The sequence below is a fragment of the Lissotriton vulgaris genome, chromosome 12 (genome assembly GCF_964263255.1).
Source record: "Lissotriton vulgaris chromosome 12, aLisVul1.2, whole genome shotgun sequence".
NCBI lineage: Eukaryota > Metazoa > Chordata > Amphibia > Caudata > Salamandridae > Lissotriton > Lissotriton vulgaris.
The window spans coordinates 596,695,038-596,720,928 of record NC_141700.1 but is presented as its reverse complement, the minus strand read 5'-3'; the positions used below and the strand labels follow the sequence as shown (position 1 = coordinate 596,720,928).

General features: G+C 43.3%; 1 protein-coding gene across 3 annotated transcripts in view; it reads left to right on the top strand.

The window, feature by feature from the left end:
• LOC147677801 (ATP-binding cassette sub-family C member 12-like) overlaps positions 1-25,891 on the top strand; it is a 954,180-nt gene that overhangs the window by 409,700 nt on the left and 518,589 nt on the right. For all 3 annotated transcript variants that reach the window (XM_086945451.1, XM_086945452.1, XM_086945453.1), the window contains exons 10-12: positions 10,711-10,818; positions 19,779-20,051; positions 24,391-24,462. In XM_086945451.1, the coding sequence (XP_086801577.1) occupies positions 10,711-10,818; positions 19,779-20,051; positions 24,391-24,462 (453 nt within the window). The remainder of the gene's footprint in view (positions 1-10,710; positions 10,819-19,778; positions 20,052-24,390; positions 24,463-25,891) is intronic.

Below are 25,891 nucleotides of genomic sequence, written 5' to 3'. Positions count from 1 at the left end.
ACTCAACACTTGACTATAGCACGACTGACAGGTTATGAATTGACATTGTTCCAGCCACACATAGAAATCAGACGCTGTAATATACTCAATCCTGCCACATTGTTACCTTCGAACATTACAGATCCAGCTCCACATGACTGTATAGAGATCATTAATGCAGTAACAAAGCCCCGACGAGACTTGACAGATGTTGCACTGACTAACCCAGACCTGACACTTTACGTAGATGGTTCATGTATGAGAACAAGCACAGGAGAATTAGTGGCCGCATATGCAGTGACCACTGAAACTGAAGTCAAAGAAACACACCGTATTGATACACTGTCTGCTCAAGCTGCAGAGCTTATTGCTCTGACCCGAGCCTGTATAGTAGCCAAGAACAGGAACGTTAACATATACACAGATTCACGTTATGCATTTGGAGTCGTACACGACTTCGGTGTACTCTGGCAGGAAAGAGGTTTCTTGACCTCTCACGGAGCCAAAATTCAGCATGGCCCCCTTATTCAAGAATTATTGGAAGCAATACATTTGCCATCAGCCATAGCTATCATGAAGTGCAAGGCACATACTAAAGTTACAGATACTATTTCCCAGGGTAACGACCTGGCCGATCGAACCGCGAAACACACAGCTCTGACTCATACACATGCAACTGATATGACAAAGACAATAGTTCCGACACCGACACATTGCATGACAGTTAAGGATCCCGCACTAGATGTAATTGACATACAGACACATGCTACTCCAGACGAAATAAAGAAATGGACTGAACTAGGAGGGATCCAGACAGATCAGGGATGGATGACGAAGGGAAAAGCCACATGGTTTCTCCCCGACTCTATGGTTCAAGTTATGATTAACACCGCACACAGTCCAGCACACTTAGGAGAAAAAGCCATGTTAGACAGTTTACAGAATCTCTGGTACAATAAACATTTACGAGCAGCAGCAAAACAGAAAGTGCGTACTTGCATGATCTGTTGTCAGTTCAACCCAGGTAAAGGCATTCCTGTAGAGCAAGGTGGATTCAATCCTCCCGATCACCCTTTTGAAGTCCTCCAGATGGATTATATCCAGATGGAACGATGTCGAGGATTCAAATATGTCCTCGTAGTTGTATGTGCACTTTCCCGTTGGACAGAAGCATATCCAGTCCCAGATTACACTGCTCCGACCACTGCCAAACAGTTGGTTCGTGAATTCTTCCCACGGTACGGTTTGCCTCGTGTCGTGTATTCAGATAATGGCCAGCCATTTTCGTCCGAGCTAATGAAGCAGGTATCACTCCTGCTAGGATATCAGTGGAAGTTCCACTGCGTCCGACATCCCGAGGCAGCAGGTCTCGTGGAACGCCACAATCAGACACTGAAAACACGTCTTGCTAAGATTTGTGCCGAGAAAGGGGTAGACTGGATAGTCGCCTTGCCAGTTGCATTGTTTTACATGAGAATGGTTGCACACTCTAGAACAGGGCTATCCCCGTACGAGGTGGTCTTTGGTAGGCCACCGAATATGTGGGGGACGCCTCTGCCTCGTAAGATCACAGATGTTGACTGTAATATGCTGACAGATTACCTTGCCTCCTTGATGTCTGCACTACAATCTTGTCGTTCACAGGTGGCTGCAGCCTTTCCCGACAACACTGAGGTGAAGCCACACGAGATTGTTCCGGGGGACCACGTCTTTGTAAGGAACTTCGACAGGAGGAGTCCGCTGGAGCCCCGCTGGCAGGAGCCGAAGCTTGTTTTATTAACTACAAGGACAGCAGTGAAGGTGGAGGGCCGCAAGGGCTGGCTCCACTCGAGTCATATAAAAAAGTATCATGGACTGCCGCCAGAATCTGACTCCCAGCCCGGCCCCATCCTAGAAACTGATACTAAACTCCCACTGGTAGAGAAAGCTCCTCAGCAGGAGTACCGTCTAAAGTTGAGGTCTAGCAAGTCAGACAGTTTAATTGTTTAAGTCCTCCCCTAGGTGAAGAGGTTAGACAGGTTCCTGACATGTACAAGTTAGACCCCAATAGAGAGAGAGATAGACAGAAACAGCTCAAGAAACGAGAATATTGTAAATCTCTTCGTAGTCACTGTATCGTGACATTATTGATTATGTTTTTTCTGAGTCTTACGATTATTGCTGCAAGTTTACTGCTACACATGTATTTTCCTATTTCCATACATGCACATTCCTTTCCAAATAGCACTGTCGAGCATACTTTCAGCGAACTACCCCCACACGAGTTATCCTACCGGCTTGCGCTGCGCAACAATACTTTTATCAGTATGTTACATCATTCACATCAGACCAGCAATGCTACCAATTGTTGGATATGTGGCCGACTTCCTCCCTATCAGAAATACAAGGGAGTCCTGCCCCTCTTCCCGTATCCGTTCACACATAATGGTTCCTGTGGTGCCTGGTTTAGTTTAATAAATTCTTTAGACTCTGATTCTATAGTCTACAAAGGCAGTTGGGTATGGGGAAATCTGAACACAGTTTTGCATAAAGCATGTTATCCTAACAAGGAGGGTCTTCCACAAAGGACAGGGACCGATCTAGAAAGTGAAGTATATGGATTAGGTAATTATACACTTAACCTCATGATTCTGAATGTCCAGTCCGATACAGGACCAGACTTACCCTCTATGTCAGTGTTACCAGTCAAAGGCGAATTATGTGTCAGAAAGAATGGTTCGGTACCCCTAGGTCATAGTAAATGTACTACTGTGATCGATTTCAGTGATAAAGGCAAGTCTACATTCAAAGCTACCCGCCATTCCTATTTCATTTGTGGTCATACAGCCTATATACGTTTGCCACTAGATTGGGATGGGACATGTTACATTGCATTCCTTCTGCCACCTGTTTTTCTAGCTCCATCTGACTATCATAAGAACTCCCGACTAGTACTTAATAGACCTAAGAGAGAACTCCCGATTGTCGACTATACTGAAACGGCATGGGAACAATATACAGATTTCAATAAAGGTTTCTTTCCCTATTTAGGAGCTATCTTCAATAGCAAATCAATACGTCATTTGACCAGAACCCTTGAAGCAGTGGTAAATGAAACTACTTCCGCCCTAGGCAACTTAACATAGGAACAGTCTGCTATGAGACTTGTTGTCCTTCAAAATCGTCTTGTTCTTGACGTCATCCTGGCCGATAGGGGCGGAGCCTGTAGAGTCATCGGATCGAGTTGCTGTGTTTTCATTCCAGAAAACGCACCGTCAGTATATAAAGCCATAACGCGTCTCCATAAGATTGCAAGTCAGATACACCAGAATCCAGGCACCTGGACTTGGTCCGGTTGGTTCTGGAGCGTGTTATCAGCCTGGGGTTGGAAAGTCCTATCCTTCCTCGGAATAGCCCTTCTCATAGTATTCAGTTGTTGCTTATGTATGCAATGTGGGCCAGCGATTTGCGGCTTGTGCGCCACATCATGTTTTCCTCATCCAAGTTCACGTTCTAAATCCCGCCTGAAAAAGGAAGAGCAAATGATGTTATATGAACAAATAGATGGACTAATGAAGATTGATATATCATGAAGGGTCCGTAGGGGACAAGGAGGGAATGAGGTAATATGAATTTTTATGGTCAATTGTGTCCCCTAACGTGAACCCCACCGTCTCCATGTACGAGCTTAAAGTGCATGTAACTTCCCTCCTCGACCTGCTATGAAGACGCAAATACATTTGCGTTCAACGTTAATATGTCCTCTTTCAGATCCACCATGAATGGATCGATAATTCAGTTCCTAAGTATGCCTTGCCAACGTCTTTTCATGGTGCACTTCCACGTTTTCCTAGCCCTGCAGGGCTAGGCCCTGATTTCTGCCATCGAGCCCTTTCTGTTCTCTACCTCCTGAAAGCTGCAACGTGGGATACTTCCCTGACCTCTGTCCTACTCCCTGCGTGGCGAGCGGTGCCCGGCTCGGCCTGTTTGCCTGCCAAAGACAGTATTTTGCCTTCAAGTTATCAGTATAGCCGAGTTCAGCTCCTCGAAAACACATTCCAGTCTAGCAGAATAGATAAACATTTCCCCGGCTGCAGAGCAAAGGGCCCGGCCTCTCTGTCTCCATGCAAGTAATTCATTGCTCCTGTTACCATGGTAGGCCCATGGCCCCTCGCATTACCCGCAGACACGTAGTCACATATGCACGCATTAATAGTCAGTATAGAGTAGCCTCTGCCCAAGAGACTTTTCCTTCTAGATAGTATAGTTCCCCAAAACACAAGATATCAGATATGATTTAGGAACGAGTCGATCTGACATGCCAGACTTCTGTCTCTTTCCTTTAGTGTTAAATGTCAAGTCCCCTGCACCCTCCAGCCTCACGTCAGTCACACGTCATGCTGCTGCGCGCGCATCCTTGCTACAGACTTCTGCTGACACTGCAAGATTCCACTATGTATCCACCCACTTGTGACACTTTCATGTGACGTTTCTAGCACACACCTCTGTGTACGCCCTCGTGCACGCCTTTCTGTTACGCACATGTGTTCTTATCTCGTTTCTCTCAGCTGTTACGCCTTCTGTATCCATCACCATTATATGCATTGACTATAAATATTGTATTCTGTCAATAAAGTATTGCTCTATCCCTTCCTGATCCTTGATGGTGAAAGGAACACGATACCCTGGTTCGAACCATTCCATTTTATGGAATAAAACCCTTATAAACTCAGATATCACGGATTTTGCCTCTTATTTCTGATTGAGTTATTTTATTGAACTTTACTGCATTGAAATTCCGACGGTAAATATTTATTTACCACACACCGCCGGTACCAACGACATCACTCCCTCCCAAGACCTCTGCGACTCTCTATCCTCTTTCTTCCACAACAAAATCGGCGACATTCATAACAGCTTCAAAAATCTACCCAAAGAACAGCCCACTCCACCCACCTCCGAACCAAAGCAGCACTCTCACAACCTTTGCGCCTGGAACCCAATCACTACGGAAGACACCATCCGTCTGATGAACTCCATCCACTCAGGTTCACCCATTGACCCATGCCCCCACCACATCTTCAACAAGGCAGACTCCATCATAGCACCCCATCTCCGCGATGTCATCAACTGTTCCTTCAACTCCGCTACCTTCCCAGATAGCTGGAAACATGCCGAACTCAGCGCCCTCCTGAAGAAACCCACAGCGGACCCCTCTGAACTTAAAAACTACCGCCCCATCTCACTCCTCCCCTTCCCGGCCAAAGTCATTGAGAAAGCCGTCAATATTCAGCTCGCCGCCTTCCTTGAATCCAACAACTCACTCGACCCCTCACAGTCTGGCTTTCGAGCAAAACACAGCACCGAAACCGCCCTCATCGCTGCTACAGACGACATCCGAACGCTACTGGACAACGGAAAAACAGTTGCCCTCATCCTACTTGACCTCTCCGCCGCCTTCGACACAGTCTGTCATAACACCCTCATACAACGCCTCAGCAACGTCGGAATACAAGAAAAAGCGTTGGACTGGATCATCTCGTTCCTCGCCGGAAGAACCCAGAGAGTCCGCCTCCCCCCATTCAAATCAGAGGCCACCAAAGTCATCTGCGGCGTACCACAAGGATCATCACTCAGTCCCACCCTCTTCAATGTGTACATGAGTCCCCTCGCAACCATCGCGCGTCAACACAACCTCAACATCATCTCCTACGCTGACGACACCCAGCTAATCCTCTCCCTCACCAAAGACCCCAACACCGCCAAAACCAATCTACACGAAGGAATGAAAGAAGTAGCCGAATGGATGAAGAACAGCCGTTTAAAACTAAACTCGGACAAAACGGAAGTCCTCATCTTAGGATCCTCCCCCTCTGCTTGGGACGATTCATGGTGGCCACCGGCTCTGGGCACAGCACCCATACCTACAGATCACGCACGGAACCTGGGCTTCATCCTAGACTCCTCCCTCTCGATGACCAGACAAGTCAACGCCGTTTCATCATCATGCTTCAACATCCTACGCATGCTCAAAAAAATATTCCGCTGGATCCCTACTGAAACAAGAAAGACAGTCACCCACGCACTAGTCACTAGCCGACTAGATTATGGAAACACCCCTTACGCCGGAACCACAGCCAAACTACAGAAAAAACTCCAACGCATCCAAAACGCCTCAGCCAGACTCATACTGGACATCCCCCGTCAAGATCACATTTCCGGTCACCTGAAAGATCTCCACTGGCTTCCCATCAACAAGAGAATAACGTTCCGTCTCCTCACCCACGCACACAAAGCCCTCTACGACCTAGGACCCGAATGCCTCAACAAACGACTGTCCTTCTACACACCCACCCGCCAACTACGGTCATCCAATCAAGCCCTCGCCGCTATTCCGCGCATCAATAGATCCACCATGGGAGGAAGATCTTTCTCCTACTTAGCGGCCAGGACCTGGAATTCTCTCCCCACTCACCTCCGCCTTACTCAGAACCACCTCTCCGTCAGGAAACAGCTAAAAACCTGGCTATTCGATAAGTAATGCACCCACCCTCCCCCAAGCGCCTTGAGACCCTCTGGGTGAGTAGTGCGCTATACAAATGACTGAACTTGAACTTGAACTTGGTGTTCTCTCTGTGTTTATCTGCTTTCAATTCACAAAACAATCCTGCGGTCATGGACTTTAATTTACATACAGCAGTTCCTCTCATCAGTCCATAAGCGTATCTTATTGAGGCCAGATTACTACTTCATTCAACAAATTCAAATGTAGAACACGACTGGCAATATGATTTAACATTAATCTACATTACGTTTGCATTAAAACAATGTCCCCGTAGGGGTATACATTATGTGTGCACCACACGAATACAGCCATAGTGTGTGCAGTTTTTATACTTGCTGGAACCCACTTCTTGTGCTTTCTAATCCAGGTATCCAAAAATGTACTTATTCAAATCCACATTCAATCAGTAATGTAACCTGTGTGTCAAAGACACTTGTGCAAAAAAGAAAGTGGCTTGCTGGCTGGCGTTTGAATACCATAATACAGCAAAATTTAGGTTTCAATGGGCCCCTCAGGCCCCTGGCGCCACGCACCTGCTGCACCAATAGAATCTACACCTCTGCGTTCAGCTTCCCTAACAAAATGCTAAGGCAGGTGTTAAAGTGGAAAAACTGAGCTATTGGAACTAATGCTGCGAGTTGCACAGAGAAAAATGCATGGTACACTGCTCCTACTTATAACACATTGATGCTTGCCCCATTTCAAATCAACTTGTCCAGCTTCTACATCAACCTTTGCCACTTTCTGCCTATTACTGTGTACCAAGAAGGTGCACATATTTATGTGCCCAGAACTGTAAACCTCCCTGTGCTCCTGAGACGCACAACACCTAGCACTAACCTCATACACAGCACTTGGTGCTCCTTTGATGTGCAGCACTCAGTGCTTTCATAAGGCACATCAACAAGTCTTCTGGTGAGGCTGAGCACCTTGGGCCAGATGCATCAAGCGAAATGCGCTCGCAAAAGGGCCAGATTCTCAGAATAGGGCACGCAAATTACCACGAAGTACAACTTCATGGTAATTTGCAACAAGTTAGAAAAATGCACTTTTGTGCATTTTTCAAAGTTTCATGTTGCGCACACACATGCCCTAAGGGCATGTGTGTTCGCAACATATGTGCACAGATCACATTCAGGGGTGTAACAGGGTGTCCTTTGGACACCCCTGCACCCTTGAACTCGCAATCTCAATTTGCGAATCGCTAATTGCGATTCGCAAATTGAGATTGTCTTCCCATTCATTCCTATGGGCCTCTAGGCCCATAGGAATTAATGGGGAGGTATTCATTAATTGCGACTCGCAATTTGCGAGTCGCAATTAAGGAATTCTAAGGAATCGCTATTTTTATAGTGATTGCTTGATGCATTCCATTTTGCTATTCCTTATTAGCGATTCCTTATTTTTCGCTAATAAGGAATCGCAAAATGGATGCTTGATGCATCTGGCCCCTAGTCCTCTCCTAAGTTGTGTCACTAGTGATACTTGTATGCCTATTACCCATTTCTCCTCCCCACAGGTACATCATTATGATGCAAATCCGAGTGTTCTACTGCTGCGCTTCACCCTGTCTTCACTAATAAACATCACGCTCTGCTTTCTGTTGTGGAGCTTACTTTGTGCCACTGACGCACACTCTCCTATGCAACCTGTTGCACAAGTTTATATATAAATGTTGGTCTATTTTCACTTTTTAGTAACTGTATGTTTGGTGATTTGTGTGCATAACCATCTATTGGACTTGGGAGAAAATGGCCTTTGTGGGTGTGTTTTCCTGGGTCTGTGTACCATACCGTTTTGCAACGATTTGTGCCCCTTTGTGCATGCACTTTTAAAGTAAATCCTGATGGTTTATCAATGCTTGGTATATATAGCTATTTTGATGGAGTGTTCATAAAACACAATTTGAAGTTCCACATACATGAGAGAACACAGAAGACACAAGAAATCAACAGGCAAGGTCTGATCACATTTTTCAAATAGAAACTTGCACATTATCATCATAGCTGCCAAGGTTTCAGATTCCTATGAGTGACATTTTCATAATTCAGTGTAATTAGGAGTGACATTTCAACGACTACGAGTGACACTTTCTGACGAGCAAAATCAAGCAACAAAGCTGAGGTAAACATATAAATATCAGACATTACTCCCATTGGCGCAACAAGAGTGTCTGAATCATACTGTGTGTGCTACCACTAAGACCATCTAGTGAATGATGTCACTATAGGTATCAACATCCATGCAAACATTCCGGAATGCTTACTGGTGGTGTCTGGTAATGGTGAAGGAGAGGCCTGTTGCTTTCTCTTCAGAGGATGCCCCTTTAAGAGAAAACAATCTCAGCCAGGCAGTAGCTCTAGGAAAGCAATTTATGATGAATTTGATAAAAGATAATTTCACTGTGATAAAATTAATAAAAGATAATTTCACAGTGGAAGGAAGGCGGTTCCATCCTCAGCTAATTTTTTACTGGTAGTTGAGGGCAGAGCTGGTATCATAGATGGAAAACTGGAATGAAACACTGGTTTCCATCAAGCCTCTCTCCCTCTCTCCCTTTTATCTTTTTCATCTTCTTCCCATTAATAATTTTTTACATCTGGTCTTTTAGGGTCACACGTCCATTTTCTCTCTCCTTTCTTTTTCCTGCCTCAGCCTTTTTCCTTTCACCACCTCCTCTTCTCTTTCCTTTGTCCCTCTTCTCTTCCCCTCCCCCCTTTGCCTTTCTCTCCTTTCCATACTTTTCTTTCTGTCCACTCTCTTTACTGTCCCAAGGTCTCCTTTCCTCCATCTCTCTGAAATGTAGCAGAATTGGAACTTCAGTTGACAGTCACAAAACATGATTGTCTGACTTGCCTTTGCCTCATTTCTTCCTAAAATTAAATGCATTTAATTTCTTCCAAAAACCTCCTAAGCATTTTATGAGCCTGGTGCATTCCAGTGGCAAGGTCACCCGGGTGGCATTTAAATTTTTAATTTAATAGGATGCCTAAGAAAAAAAGTTGACCTACTGACCTTTCATATGCTGCAGAGAGCAGAGCTGGGCACTCTGTGCCAAGAGATCAATTAAATGAAAAATCCCTTCAGATGAAACCTTTTCTTTTTTTCTGTCTCAGACTCCTAGTGACCATGTCTGTAATGCAGCGACGGGCAGCTCTCTGTAAGTGTTACACCGTGGTACACACTACACACATCAAGAAAGCCTTGTGTGTCTTCAAGCAGCAGTGAGGTCCCCCAGTGTGCTGACCGATTGATGTGCCCTCATGTTGTGCCGGAGAGCGCGAGCCAGAGAGTAATGGTGTTTCAAAATGCCGAGTACATTCCAGGGCCGAGACGTACAGCTAAGAAAAACCCCTTAAAGCAAAGCATGGGCGGGCAAAGCGTGCCTCTGATTTGTTAAACACGGGTTTCTCTCTTCCATTTCTATGAAGATTAACATCGTAGAAAAGAAAGCGAGACAACAGTGCAGGCTTTTGGAGGATGTGACTGGTGCCGATTTCAGACACGAATGGCGCCCCCCCTGACCTTGGCACCCGGTGCGTTGGCAGCACTCGCACTGCCCAAAAGTCGGCACTGGGATCCACTGTCATGGGGCCAGTGAGTGAGGCCAGAAGATTGGACCCTCTAGCTTCTACCAGGGCCGGACTGGGCGTAGTGGGCACCAGGGGTTTCCCCACTGGTCTGCCAGGGTGGGGGCCTGTTTGGGCCCCTGGGGGCCGTTTTTGGTACCGGGGGTCGGCAATATAGGCCCCCTGTAACAAAGCAGCTCGCCAGGGCCAGTTTAGGTTCCCAGTCCGGCCCCGGCTTCTTCTTCAATCTTCTTAGGTGCAATATACTGATACAAACTGGGAGAGGGATCGATGAGCTGAGCTTCACAGGGATGTACGCCGATAGTTATCCCTTGCTTGGGAGCCCTCCAAAGTAGCTCCCTCCCAGTCAGCCATCTTGGCTTGGATCAAGAAGTGTGCTCACTGAGCTATTTGTGTAAATGTCATATTTTTAAAGACATACAAGCTTCACAAAATGTTCCCTGTGATTTTACCTGTAAGTGCAAAGGTGTGCATTAATTAAGTGTGTTGCTTATTTATTGATAATGCCAGCTAGAGAGAGTGTAGAACATGTGTCTGGTAAGGCTTGTGTGTGACTTTTGTATCTCAATTAATAGTGCATGCTTTTTTTTATTGCAGGCATTTACTGTGATCGCCATTTTTAACGTCATGAGGTTTACAATTGCCATTTTACCCTTTTCGGTGAAGGCTGCAGCAGAGGCAAAGGTTTCTTTGAGCAGATTAAAGGTTGGTTGCTTTAAAACTACAGTTTTAAGATATTGCGTTGCCAAGGTGGGCCTGGAGTTTTTAGTGCATTAGGAAAAAACTACATATTAACCCCTTAACAGCGCCCTCTTCCTAAAAAGCATGCAAACACCTGGGCACATGCTGGAGTGTGCGCACACACACACACGAATCCAATGCCATTTTCACATCTTGTATGTCACATGTATCTCTTTCAGTCTTAGAAGCAGCGTTGAACTCACTCAAAGTTATTTTTTAAAGTTACCGTATTTATTACATTTAAAAGGTACACTTTTCCCTGACACTATCCGCCTGATTCATCATGCTCCCGTTTTGTGAGGCCCTAATAGCGATTCATAGCGAATCGCTATTAAGGACTCGCAAAACGGGATTCATGTAGGAATATGCAATAAAAATGCGATTCCTTACAATTCCTTATTTGCGATTAGCTAATTGCTAATCGCAAATAAGGAATAACTCCCCATGCATTCCTATGGGCCAAAAGGCCCATAGGAATGAATGGGGAGTATTCCTTATTTGCGATTAGCAATTAGCTAATCGCAAATAAGATTGCGATTTGAAGGGTGCCAGGGGTGTCCACAGGACACCCTGTAGCACCCCTCAAATGAAATTTCACACAGGTGTTGCACACACACATGTCCAAAGGACATGTGTGTGCGCAACATGCAACTTAGAAAAATGCTTTTAAAAGCATTTTTCTAAGTTTTTGCTATTTACCGAGAGGTCTGACCTCTCGGTAAATAGCGGCCCGAAATTGCGAATTAGCAATTTAAAAATGGTTGATGAATTGCATTTAAGGAATCTCAAATAGAGATTCCTTAAATGTAATTCCTCGCAATTTAGCGAATTAGCAATTACCGATTTTTGCATTTGGGATGATGAATCCCAAATGCAAAAATAGCGCTCGCAAAGGGCCAGATTCTCAGAATCTGACCCTTTGCGAGCCGATTTCAGCTTGATGAATCAGGCTGTGAGTAAATAAGATGTTTTGCTTGTATTTTCCTTTGTAAGTTAATGGATGGCAGAGTAGTATATAAAGCAGTAGTTTTAAAATACTTATATGTGTCTCACTAGCAGCCCTCAATTTGGTGATTACTTTACATGCTCTCTGAGAAAGACACTGGAAATAAATCAGTCAAGTTATGATAAAATGATTTACTTAGAAGGCACAACTTTGCTGCAATATATCTCTGGCAACCACAGGGAAATGTCTGGGTGTACCAAGATATAGGGCTGGCTCTGTGCATTGCACTACTTCTAAACCAGTTGATATGTTTACGATGTAGCCTATAGACAAACAGGGAGAGTAGAGGCAAGCACCGTGAAATAAGATCCGGATCTGCTGAAAGAACAACTGTGATTCCCTACAATAGAAGTTGAAGGTATATGTAATACCAAGCTGTATTACGAGACTTCACAGATATCAGAAGAAAGGCAAGCATAAGGCGCATACCTATTATTGTATTGTATGTTGTACATGCATTTTTGGAATATTTGATTTTTTAACCAATGTATATGGAATGGGACCATAAGTATTATTCCTCCAGCAATGGATCTTTCATCAATGCACATGATTGAAGCATTCCCCGTTGTCAAAGTGGGAGTCCACGGTACATTTAAAGCAGTAAGTAATGACTTTAACACTGAAGTTAATGGAGAAAAAACATTCCTTTTTAATAGCTTGTCATAATAATGGTCCAAAGTCCAGCCAATCAGGTGACAGCCACCTTTCTTCTAAACAACATGTCTACAACTAAAATATCTCTGTTTAGGCACTGTGATGCCTGTGGAAAGCTAAGACTGCATTCGGATGATCCTCACAAGAAATGCGGTTACTGCCTTCACCCTGACCACGAGGTAAGAAAATGCAAAATCTGTAGAACTTTATCTCAGAAGATTTTGAGAGATAGAGAGGGAAGTCTTCTTCTGTGGTTAGAGAAAGAGAAGTTAAAACCAAAGGACAGCCCCCTGTTTGATGACGACAGCGATACCTCCCTCAAAACTATTGCCTCAAAAAAGAGAGTGAGTGATGTAGAAATCGTCTCCCCGAAGGCTTCTAAGGTGGTAAAGAGACAGCACCATTCGTCGAAGGCTGATTATCAGCCTTCGATTTCCAAGAAGGAGTCTGCCTCTCATAAGTGACATCCTCTATGCCTTCTATGGCCTCCACTAAGGTCAAAACAACTTCATATTCACTTCTGGAGACGATTTTGTTACTGATAAAATGATCCTCCATGCACAGATGAGGTTAAAGGTAGCTTTTATTGACACCAACCAGGGAGGCAAGTAGTCTAAGCAAAGTCCAGGCTACAACTGAACATTACTTGACCAACAACATTCTTTCCCTGACCAGTCACATTCCTAGCAGAGAATGCTCACCCTTAAAGGAGAAGATACAACAGTTACCTCATAAGTTGAAGACAGATTTACAATCTATGAAAACTTTACTGATGCCCTGTAATGGTAGCGGTAGGAATGGGCAAGAGATGTGTCTTCGTTTTAGGTGGATTTATTCGAGACAACAGATAATCAGTGCAGGTTTTATGGGTAGGCACCCTTCTCGGGGAACAGCTTCTTTCCCTTTGCCTTCTCCTCCTTGAAACACCTTCTGCCTTCTGTATTCTGGCGGGACTTCTCCGGGTTCTCGTCTCGGTTGGCTCCGTGTTGCAGGGTCACGCTCGAGGCGGGGGAAAAAGGTGAGGAGAAGAATCAGTCCGAGTGCACTTATTCACAGTGTAAAGGGGAGAGAGTGAGGGAGACACCTTTAGTGATTCAGCTCGGCATCGAGTGCTCAGGGGGATGGGAAGTTCAGTGCAGGGAAGGGAACACCGGGGAACATCCAAGGGAAGAGGTCACGTAACAGACTCGCCCGTACGTCCCACCCAACCTGCTATACGATCTCGTACCTCGCGGAGCCACACTCCTCCTCCTGGCGTGCGGCTGGGCGGCTCGTGTTGCCATTGGCCTCCAGGCTCCCGGACCACCGACGGTTCCTCTCTCTGCTTCCGGACTCCCGTAGATGTTTCCTCGGTTTTATTCTGCTCCTCTGCTCCCAACTCTCCTCCGTCCGTTCTACCCTCCTCCTGCGAATCTCCACATACCTTCTCTCCTCCTCGCCTCCAATCACCTCCGGTGTACAAGCACACCTGTTCCTTGTGGTCTTCGGTTTTTGACGGCATGTCTGGGTCCACCCATTCACCCAGCTCCGACCAGTTAAAGGGGCCGTTTTCCTCTTCCTCGTCAGGTATACACCAGGGTTCGCCGGTCTGCCTCCATTCTGGCTGCTGTGGAGAAAAGAGGGGTGGGTCACGGGATAAGTCCCCAACAGGGGTTACATAGGACCTCCGTCACTGGGTCAGCGAGTCCCCCAGGTTACATGCCCTCATTGGCAACAGCATCCATCGTCACTACTACTACTAAGATGAGGTCAACCTTTTCATCTCTGCAGTCTAAACTTAACATTTCCTCTTCTATATCTCCGTCAACCATAGTTTCTGTGAAGGTAAGATCTTCTATGTCAACAGCAATATCATCTAGGAACAGGCAGATGAAGACATACAAAACTTCATCGTGGAAGGATGTGGTCTCATCTGAAAAAGGACCTTAGTTGAAAGGTTTGTCGATGGCTCTCTCATCACTGCTGCAGTTGTCGACGGCCCTCAAACACAAAAATCTTTAGTTGACAGGGGTTTCGTCTATGATGGCGATGTTGACGGACCAGAATTCTTGGACAGCAGGCTTCCAACGACTGACATCAACGACATTCAATATGTTGATGGAAGTTTAATTAGCGACTGCTCCGTCGACTAAGGCTCTGTCAATGGTTGTTACGGCAACAAATATTCTGTCATCGGGTACCCCATCGACGGTTCCTTTGTCGACGATTTTGTCTACTACACAGAAACATATATCTGAGCTTATGTCGACAAATGTACAAACAGGCAAGGACACTGCTCATACATGTGTATTATCCCAACCTAAAGGAAGATCTTCACAGGAAAGAATATTACCTGTGCATCGCTCTCTTAGCAAGGTGCCCCTAGTCCTCCAGTAGAACTCTTTGAGTATGTGATGAGGAGTATTCTGATGAGGAGGACATGTTTGTTGTGGCACACAGCCCTTCAGACCTTTGTAATAAAGGACCATGAACAATATTACTACTATTCCCTTCATGACCCTAACCACCAAAATAGACAGAGCGAAAAGGCTAGTCAGATGCCAGTTTCAAATCTACAGCACGTGATGGAAGATTACTACCACAGATTCCGACTATTAGAACTGGATAAATCAATCCCTCAAACTCAAATTCCTAGGTCATCTCCGATTGCAAGGTCACCTCCAATAACTCCCTCCTAAACCCGCAACCTCAGGTGGAGGAGCATCGCACTACTGAAAAGGAAAGAGAGGAAGGAGGGCTGGAAGAAGTGTCCCTTCCCAATGAATAGGATGATTACCAAATACAAACACCATCTCTGTCAACCCCTCCTCTGGTAGACTTGCCACCGGAAGACATAGGAGGTTTTCATACTCTAATGGAAAGAGCGGCAAAGAGATTTCAGCCCCCCATGGTCACCAAACAGTCTGATTGTTTCCTATATGAATTTAAAGAACTGACTAAGAGACAAGTTCGTTCAATTCCCATGGTGGATTTCATATGGGAGGAAGGCCTGAAAGTAATGTGAACTCCAGTCAAAACAGCTGTTTTACCTAAGCTGGAAAAGACACACAAGGCACCTGACAACTCTCCTGCCTGCCTCATTGGTCAGCAAAAGCCATATTCTGTAATGCCCAAGGAGCTCAATGTCGTGCCAGAAATCCCACTTCAATTCTGTCTGCTCCTCCAGATAGGGACGGGAGATGTCTTGACACCATTGATAAAACATTCTCCACTATGGCAGCGACCACAGTTAGGACAGAAAACTCACTCACATTCTTAGGTAGATATGACCACCAAATGTGGTCGGACATTTCACCGCAGAAGCAAGGTAGACCCTTCAAGAGGGGGAAAGGATCTCAACGAAAATAATTTATTTTGCAGTAGACGTATTGTCGATAGGCTTCCATTAGTTGGCTGAGGCGGCAGTATTTCGATGACATGGAGGATTGAGAGTGACTTCTTTTCGCCAGGAGGTGTAAACTAAGGTAATCGATATGCCTTATAATGGAAATCCCTGTATGGTCAGCACATTGATGAAGCTCTACAAGCAATCAAAAAGGATACAGACACAGCGAACCTGCAATTTAAAAAACAGCCTTTTGTGGCACTTCCTCCTTTCGGGGAGGTTGCATCCAGTACAAACTATTTCAGCCATATCAGGGACAATCCTGATACTCCACTGCACAACAACATCAACAATCATACAAACAGCCACCTGCCACCTCCTACAAACACCATAGAGGACACCTCTGAGAAGTAGTGACGAATCCCTAGTGTCATCCACAACTCACACCTCTTTCCAAGAGGTTGGTGGAAAGACTTCCTGTTTGCTCCCCAAATGGTTCATGATAACAACAGACAAATGGATCCTTGATATACTTTCCAACGGACACACACTGGAATTTCAACTGATTCCTCCAAATGTTCCACCTCAGAGCCCTCCTCCTTACCATCTAACAGAACTGCTGTCTCAAATAAACATCATGTTGCGCAAGGGAGCGATCAAAGTGGTACCAAGAGTACATAGAGGGACAGGATTTTATTCAAGATTTTTCCTCACAAGGAACAAATCAGGAGAATGGCACCCCGTCTTAGACCTTTGCCACATCAACAAGTTCCTAAAGAACCAAACATTTCATATGTTGTCTCTTTGGGAAGTACTACAACTCTTGAATCAGGGAGATCACATGACAACCTTGGATCTTCAAGACGCCTATTTCCACATCCCCATTCATCCCAAACACAGGAAATATTTACACTTCAGAGTGGCCAGCGTGGATAATCAGTTCTGAGTCTTGCCTTTTGGCCTTTTGGCCTTTGTTCAGAGCCTCACATGTTTACCAAGATATTAGCCCTGGTGGCTGCTCATCTATGACAAACAGGAATTCAAATATTCACATACCTCGACGATTGCCTTATAAAAGCAACCTCCTCATCAGTGGCAAACAGACATACGCAAGAGTGCCTATCATTATACCAGCCTCTAGGGCTGTCCATCAACATTCAAAAGTCTCAACCAATACCCTCAAATGTCAGAATGTTTTTAGGAGCAACTATCGACATCCTGCAGGCCAAGGCCATCGCATCACAGGAGAGGCAGGAAAAGGTAGGCAGCCTGGCAGCTCTGTTCCTCGTAAAAAAGTCAATTTCAATGTAAAGGTACAATTTGCTACTAGAAATGATTTCTTCCTGCATTCCCTTTGTTCCCAACTACTGCTTACGCATGAGGCCTCTATAGGAAGAACTGGACAGTCTGTGGTTACAGACCTCAGGCTCCTTCGAGGATATAATTTGAATAACACCACAGATGAAAGATGCGTTTCAATGGTGGACGCATGTCCCAAATATGTAATTATGACAGATGTCTCCCTCGAGGATTGGGGAGAACACATACAAGGATTGACAGTCAAGGGCAAATGGGACATCCAGCAACATTTGTTAGTTATCTACCTGTTCGAACTCAAGGCTATTTTCCTGGCTCTGATGTCTTTCCTTTTGAAAATCTCAAGGGCATCAGCGCTAAATCGAACAGACAATACTACTAAACAAACAAGGTGGAACAAGATTGACTGCACTGTCTCTTCAAGCTCAGTAAATATGGAACTGGGCAATTCAACACAATATAGACTTAACAGCAGAACAGGTGTATCCAATGTTCTTGTATATTCCCTGAGCAGGGAAAGCTCTGCCAGCCACGAGTGGGAACTGCACCAACCAACGATAGACCACCTCTTTCACTTGAGGGGCAAGCCGAGTTTGGATCTGTTTGCGACCCTCAAGAACCGCAAATGCCAGTACTTCACCAATTGGCAACCCCGTCAGGGATTGTGGGTGAATGTGTTTTTGATCAACTGGTCAAAGATATATGCCTACGCTTTTCCTCCGATTGCTTTCATGGTACTCTGTAAAATGAAGAAAGAACCTTGTTAGATCCTGCTCATAGCACCCAGGTGGCCCCACCAGGTCTGGTTTACAAAACTCCTCCTTCTCTTGGAGTGCCAACCCATTCCGTTTATCGGCTTGGCTCACGAATGCCATGAGTTTGCTGGTTTAGCCATCCCTTCGGATTGTTACTGGTGTTGAAACGTCGAGGTTCATCCTATCCAGTCACCAACAGAGCAAATACTTCTGTAGCTCCATAATTTGGCAAGATCCGGTCTCTCTCATTCTTCCATAAAGGTCCACCATGCCGTAATATACATTTCAACGACATAATTGTTCACAATCACTTTGATCTTCAATATTCATAAAACAATTTCTAAAGGAAATATTTAGGATGTTTCCACGAATAATGCTGCCACCACCACCTTGGCATCTCAACATTGTACTAGCTCAATTAATGAAAAGACCATCTGAGCCCATTCATAAGGCTGAGCTAAAGTATATCTCGTAGAAGACATCTCTTCCACTAGCACTTATATCAGCTAGACGAGTAAGTAAGATACAAGCTTTCCCTATTAGGCAACCTTTCCTTCAATTCACAAAGGAGTGCGTAATCCTTCGTACTAATCAATTTTTATCCCTAAAGTCCAGTCGGATTTTCATCGAAATGAGCCAGTCATCTAAAAGACTGTTTTCCCAAATCCGCAAACACCAGCAAACAGATCCCTACATTCCCTGGATCTCAAAAGATGCATTACATTCTATTTGCAGAAGATTGTCAGCATACACAAGACAGACCAACTGTTTGTGGCATATGAAAATGTCAGAAAAGGATATCCTGTTACTAAACAGACTATAGCATGATGGATATCATCAGTCATATAGTTTTGCCACCAGCAAGTACAAAACCAATATCTTCTACAGCAAAAGCCCACTCAACCAGAACTGCCTCCTCATCAACACCCCTCTTTGCCGATGTGCTGATACAGCAGATCTGCAGAGCAGCAACCTGGTCCAGCAGGCACACTTTTACTCTGCATTACTGTCTGGATGCCGCAGACAACCCTGATGCAGCTGTGGGGCAAATAGTCCTCTGTAATCTCCTTCAATAAGGTGAGCCTCTTTTACTTCCCACCTTCCTATTTATTGCATTATACATATTATGTTATTTAAAACAGAGTTAAGATGTAATAGATATTTGATAGGAGTACATCTATGTATATATATATATATATATATATATATATATATATATATATATATATATATATATATATATATATATATATATATATATATATATGTTTATATACATATATGTTTATATATAAATACATAAGTTATGTATGTTGTTCTCATATATGAATATTTTCTCAAAGAATCACTGCTATCTATTCTGATTCAAGCATACGAATCTATGGAAGATCCAATGCTGGAGAACAAAATAAGTTACTTACCTGTAACTATGGTTCTCCAGTATTGCTATCTTTATAAGATTTACATGCAACCCACTCTCCTCCCCATAGAGGCTCCCATAACTATTTCATACTCTTAAATACTTGTGCTAGAAAATTGGAAAGTCTGGAGCCTCTGTGGTGAGGGTTCTAAATGGTGAGTCGCCTGATTGGCTGGAATTTGGACCATTCCTAATGACTAGGGCAAGATATCAAAGTGAATGTTTTTTCTCCAATAACTTCAGTGTTAAAGTCCTTACTTACTGCTTTAAATGTATTGTGGAACTCCCACTTTGATGACGGGGAATGATTCAAGCATGTGAATCTATGAAACATACCTAAACTGGAGAACCACAGTTACAGGTAACTTATTTTCTTATTTAAGTTGAAGTCAATTTAAAGCAGTCTAGTTTTAGAAAAGTTTAACTTTTTTAAATATTTTTTTTTAGAACATTCTCATAAGGGAAAATCCCCCATCTTATGTTAAGGAAGACGAAGACTCACAATATGCTCTTCAACTTAACAATGCCACCCTATCCTGGGGAAACATGGATGAGGATGAAAACACTGGAATCACAAATGGTGGAATTGTTCATGAAAATGGAATCAATACAAAACCTTCCCTCAAAAATCCAGACCAAGCCTCAGGGAGAGAAATTTCAGAAGAAAGAAAGACTTCCACTTCTACCATACTGCACAACATGACATTCAAAGTACAGAAGGTGGGTTTTTATTAGAACATATCTCAGAAAATCAAAGTCATCAATACATGAATGCAGAAATCATTGAAATGTAAGTCTGTAGTTGTATTCAGGGACTGGAAAAATGTGAATGTTTGTAGTGTCTTTCATGTAAATATGAATATGCCACTTAACCCATCAACTACTGCATGATTTGCAGATTTTAATTAAAAAAAAATGTTTAACTCAAACCGATAAAAAGTTATTAAAACTGCTGTACAAAGGTTGTGATGCCACTGCAACAGGGAGTTAACTGACAACTAGCCATTTAAAGTGGTGAACATGTTGCCCAGACATTGTCAACTCTACCAGTTAGTGGACTAGGAAGCAGTTTTTGTTTGCAGCAGGAAAGAAAAATCTTAAATACTTAAATGTAAACCAGACAGGGTAGAGAAAACGGTTCAGTTCGTATCAATTTATTCATTTGTGAATAGTCAAAAAGGCGTTAACACACTCAATCCTCACTTATCATTTAATACATGGAAAAATTCCAATTTAACTTGGTGCATAGGCCATTCCCATATAGGCAAACACTTAGAAAAAAGTTGTAGTCACTGCTTCCAATCCCATAGGTAAGTTAGTTAAGATATGTTGGTTAACTAATAAAATCATATAAAAGTACTAAAATTCAGAAAGGTCTTCCACAGTAATTTATAGATACATCAGCAATAAAAACAGTATGAAAATGATGTAGAGCCTCCTATACCAATTTTAATCAACTCACTGACTCAGGTAATATTTTAAAAACTGCTGTCACAATTTTAACAGTCTGATATAACACAAATATCAAGCAAACAATAACCTCCTCTTTACAAGTTGAGTGAGTGAGTTTATTAATTGTCTGATTAATTAAAATCATTACAATGCATAGAAAACAAAAAATAATCTATAAAGTTCGATTGAAGTTTCATATCCAGTAGCAAGACCTAACATTGGACATAAATGGGTATAAAAATATTGTACAAACAGTATGAAATATCGGTAAAGTGCATCAATGAAAACGTTCCTATTTAAAACTGCCATTGAACCAGTACTATAAAATATCGCTAACGTGCATCAATTATCATATTGCTACTAAAACAATGAACATTCAAGGGCCATAAAAACATAGATATTTCATATAGTTCAAACTGTACGAGGTATCGCTAAAGTGCATGAATAGCTCCAACCCTGTTAAAACTGTCCTTGTTCAGGTAGTGCAAAGTATCGGCAAAGTGCAGCAATGATCACATTGCTACTACAGCAATGAAAACAGTGAATATTGAATTGGCCATGCTATTTTTACTTAAAGAGATTGCTAGGACAATCTCAACATATTTTCTGCCAAAAATAAAAACATGTTGAAGCGACAAATCAAGGGATTGAATAAGGGCTTGGAGGCATGTTCTAAGGGCAATGAACAATGGTTTCAACAAAGTACCTTGTGCTTGTAGTGGACGAGGGCAGACGCAAACTAGGTGCCTAAAAGATTCCTTTGCATATCCACATAGCCTGCAACAATTTGCGTGCCATTGCTGTACCCACCTGGGCGTGCCGTCTTTGGTTGGGTACCTACCATGTCTTAGCTTGAGAAACGCATCCCTAGTGGGTGTTGGTATGTGCAATCGTAGGTAAGGCTGGAGCTCAAGTTTCTACAATGAATTGATAACAGTCCAGGCATGCCTTTTTTGCTATTAGAGCCTCTTTGTCTTTTGTAAAAGATAAAACATTTGTCACTCGATTTAGAATGATCTTAAATATCTCCTTGTTTATTGTCTTGAGTCCAAGTGACTGCCAATTAACAGTGTCAAGTCACTCAGATAAATAAGATCGCCATACACTTGCAAAATCATGATTTATAAGTTCTTGCCAGCACAGATTGGGTAAGGTACTGGGATCCGATAGGAACAGAATATGTAGACTTTTTAAATAGGCAGACTGTCTAACTAATTATTGCCTTTGTAGGGAAAGGTCCAAATGAATTTCAGTGTGGCCACAGCTCTTTGGGATTCTGAAGATGGATTTAAAGGCTTTAATTTGTAGTTGACCCAGTAAATTGGTGAGAGTACTATGAAAAATGACTGATCCATAACCTAATGGAGGGATTAGCTTTGTTTTAATGATTTTTACCAAATGATCGTGGCTGGGGCATAAAAGCTCGTCACACAGGGTACAAAAGGTGGAAATTAAAGGCACAGTTTTGGCTCTCAAGGTGTTAAGATGGCCTTTGAATGATACTCTGTCATCAAATGTGAGTCCTAAGTATTTTTATGTCCTAACTGTGTCAAATTACCCTTCCACCTACTTCAGGACTTCGGTCTAGTGTGCCCTAGTATCATTGTTTTTTTTTTTATTCATCTTTTACTGGTTTGCTATTCTATATTTATCAAAGGACTGAACTAACCATTTTAGGCCTATTGGATTATGATTGAGCAGTATTGTGTCGTCTGTGTATTGTAAATATGTTATATGACATCCTGCAAGATTAGGCGAATGCGCATTTACTTTATGAAAATCGGCCATAAAGAGATTAAAGAGGCATAGTGCAAACACACAGCCTTGCTTCAGTCCGCCAAAGGTAACAAATCGCTGAGTCATGCTATTGCCATCTCCCATCTTCACCTGGACACATGTGTTGGCATATAAGATAATAATCATATCAGGGAGTTTGCATGGCACACCCCATGCTGCCAGCTTAGACCATAGTAACTTGCGTGGAACAGAATGGCGGCTTTTAAGTCAACAAAGCAGATGAATAACTTTCTCTGCTATTAAAGTAAGAGACAGTAAATTTGTAGAAGTTGACTGGCCTTTTCGGAAACCCGATTGATAGATTAGAATTATATTAGTCAATGAAACCAACGCTTCTAGATCTTTGAGTGAACATGATGCAAAACCTTTTGCCTCAACATCAGTTAGGGCAATTAGCCAGTAATTTTCAGAATTTTCTGGGGGGCCATGGTTATAAATAGTATGTAAAATACTCCCTTGCCATGACTCCAGGATAAGTCTTGTTGATAAGATTGCATTATATAGTGGAGACTATATTAAAGCCCACTGTTCAGGTTTTGCTTTAAAAACAGCGTTGCAAAGGCCATTGGGACCTGGCGCTATGTTTGATCTGATACTGTGTAAGGAGATGATAATTGATTCCTCGGATATTTATTTGATTGATGAGGATATGTCTGTGGGTGGACACCCGATCCCCTTGATATATTGATTTGGGGCACTTTACGCATTTAAATTTGGTATCTCCGTACAGACCAGAAATAAACATTTCCCAACCATATTCTGTAATATTAGCACTGTTAGCCCTCCAGCCATCATTAGCCAATTGGTTGATAGTTCCCCAAAACACCTTTATATTGTTGGTCTTCCTGGCATAGTATAGTTTGGCCCATATCAGCTCATGGTGTGCTCTTTTTGCCCTCCGAATTTCTTGTTTATATTCTGATCTCAAGGCTTTTAGTGTGCACTTTTGTTTGTTGGTTGTGGCTTGATAAGTTTGATGGTGGTCAACTCTTGTAGCTCCATTTGGAGACTTTTTTAGTTAATGAAGCATATGAGAATACCATTTGTTGTAAATTGATACCAAGGGGCGACCCCTTTGAATCGATTGGGCAGAGAAGTTTTCTTTTAATGATGAACATATTCGATGCTAAGTCTCCACCATGGATGTTCCCTTTTGAGATTCGTAATGAACAGATCTTACTCCCATAGTGCAGAATACATGTGGAAGCTAAAATCTCCGCTCTGATTCCAGAGCCTTACAAGTCCTGGAAATATGTGATTGGAGTATCATTAGTTTTGTCTACTATGCCCTAAGGGAATCAAAAAGAAGTGGAGGCAAATTATGTTTTGCCTAATATGGTGCTCAATTGCAGCATACAAGTATAATTTTACATGCTTATCTGCGTAGGATCCAACAGTTTCCCCTGCATGACTTTTTACATTTTCCTTCACTTCAAAGTCTTATTTCTGATTTCTTCTTTCGTTTCTTGTGACACATTTAGGGATGTCTAATTTATCTTGAATTGTTCAATTTATTAAGTTTGTAATAGTTTTACCTGTAATGCTAATTCATTGCTTTCAAACTGTGTTTTTGTACAGGGTGTGTGATATCCAAACAACCGAATTAATCTTAACGATCTATTGACTTTATTTCCATAATCCAGTTCTTCAATTTTGGGGGTGTTGTTTCATCATTAGCACTGCAGAACACATTGCATTTTGTTTTTACATTCTTTCTATTTTTATACATATGTAACATTAAGTTATTGCAAAAGTTGCAAATGATCATATTCAAGATAACAAAACATTTGTCAAAACATTTCTGTTGCAGGGGAAGCTTTTGGGTATTTGTGGAAACGTTGGATGTGGGAAAAGCTCCATCATTTCAGCATTATTAGGTCAAGTAAGTTCATAAACCAGCAATAAAATGTCTGATAACTACGAATTTGTCCATGAGTTTGAATAGAACATAGACAATTAAGAGCCATTTGTAATCTACATAATTAGTTCAATACACATGGGGTCGATTCCGATTCGGGAAAAAACCATCCGTACGATTTGTATCCGGAGCCCTCTCCGTACGAATCGTACCCGTCCGTCCGAGTCGCGAAGTACGATCCGTATTCCGTGAATCCGCCCGAATCGTCGCGATCCGTACGTATTGCAAGGCTGAAACCGTGAACCGTACGACTCGTACACATACTGTACGACTCGTACACATGCCGTACGACCTGACGAGTACGATCCGGACCGGGGTATGAGGACGCAATTCGTACGGTCCACGTCAGGTAAGGGCGAGTCGTAGGGAAAAGCACACAAACACATACACAACGTACGGTCCGTACACCCCATGATCGTACCCCTGCGATCATGGGGTGTACGAGCCGTACCCCCATTGTACGATCGGTGTACGGCTCGTACACCGATCGTACAATGGGGGTACGGCTCGTACACCGATCGTACAATGGGGGTACGGTCGTACACCGATCGTACAATGGGGGTACAGCTTGTACACCGATCGTACAATGGGGGTACGGCTCGTACACCGATCGTACACCGATCGTACAATGGGGGTACGGCTCGTACACCGATCGTACACCGATCGTACAGCTCATACCCCCCATGATCGCAGGGGTACGGTGCATACTCCTGCGATCATGGGGGGCACACCCCATACCCGGGGGGGGGCGTTCCATACCTGTTTCGGCACGAACTCTGCTTTTACGGCTGTTTTCAGCTCCCGTAGAAAAAGGGTCGTACGGTGCGTACCCGACACGTATCGTACTTGCTGGGTCGTAAAAACCAGCCGCAAACCGTACAGATGTCGCGTACAGCAGGTTCCGAGGGAGAATCGTACGGAGATTAGAGTCGTACGGTGTCTTGTACGACTCGTACGGAGTACGGCTCCTGGTACGAATCGTACTTCGTCGTACGTACGGGGGACGTTGCAGGGTACGATTCGTACGGGAAAAACACTCCGAACGGCTATTCGGAGCGGTTTTTCCCAAATCGGAATCGACCCAAATTGTGTCTCTAATGTTGCATATTAAGAATGGAGTGACGCATACATATTTTAACGATAACAACCTGTTGTCTAATATGGGTCAAGATTTTATGCATTGGTATTTCAACTCACTGAACTCATCAGTTGTCGAAGTGCTGGGAAGATAAGGATTTAATAGAGAACATGAATGATCTTCTCACTCTACCTGTTATTATTTGCCCTCTATAAAGGTTTTCTTACACATATGATCCACAATAATTCCCAAATACACATCTGTATGCCAACTGTGAGAGTAAAATTTGTCTTTATCCTACTGACATACAAGTAA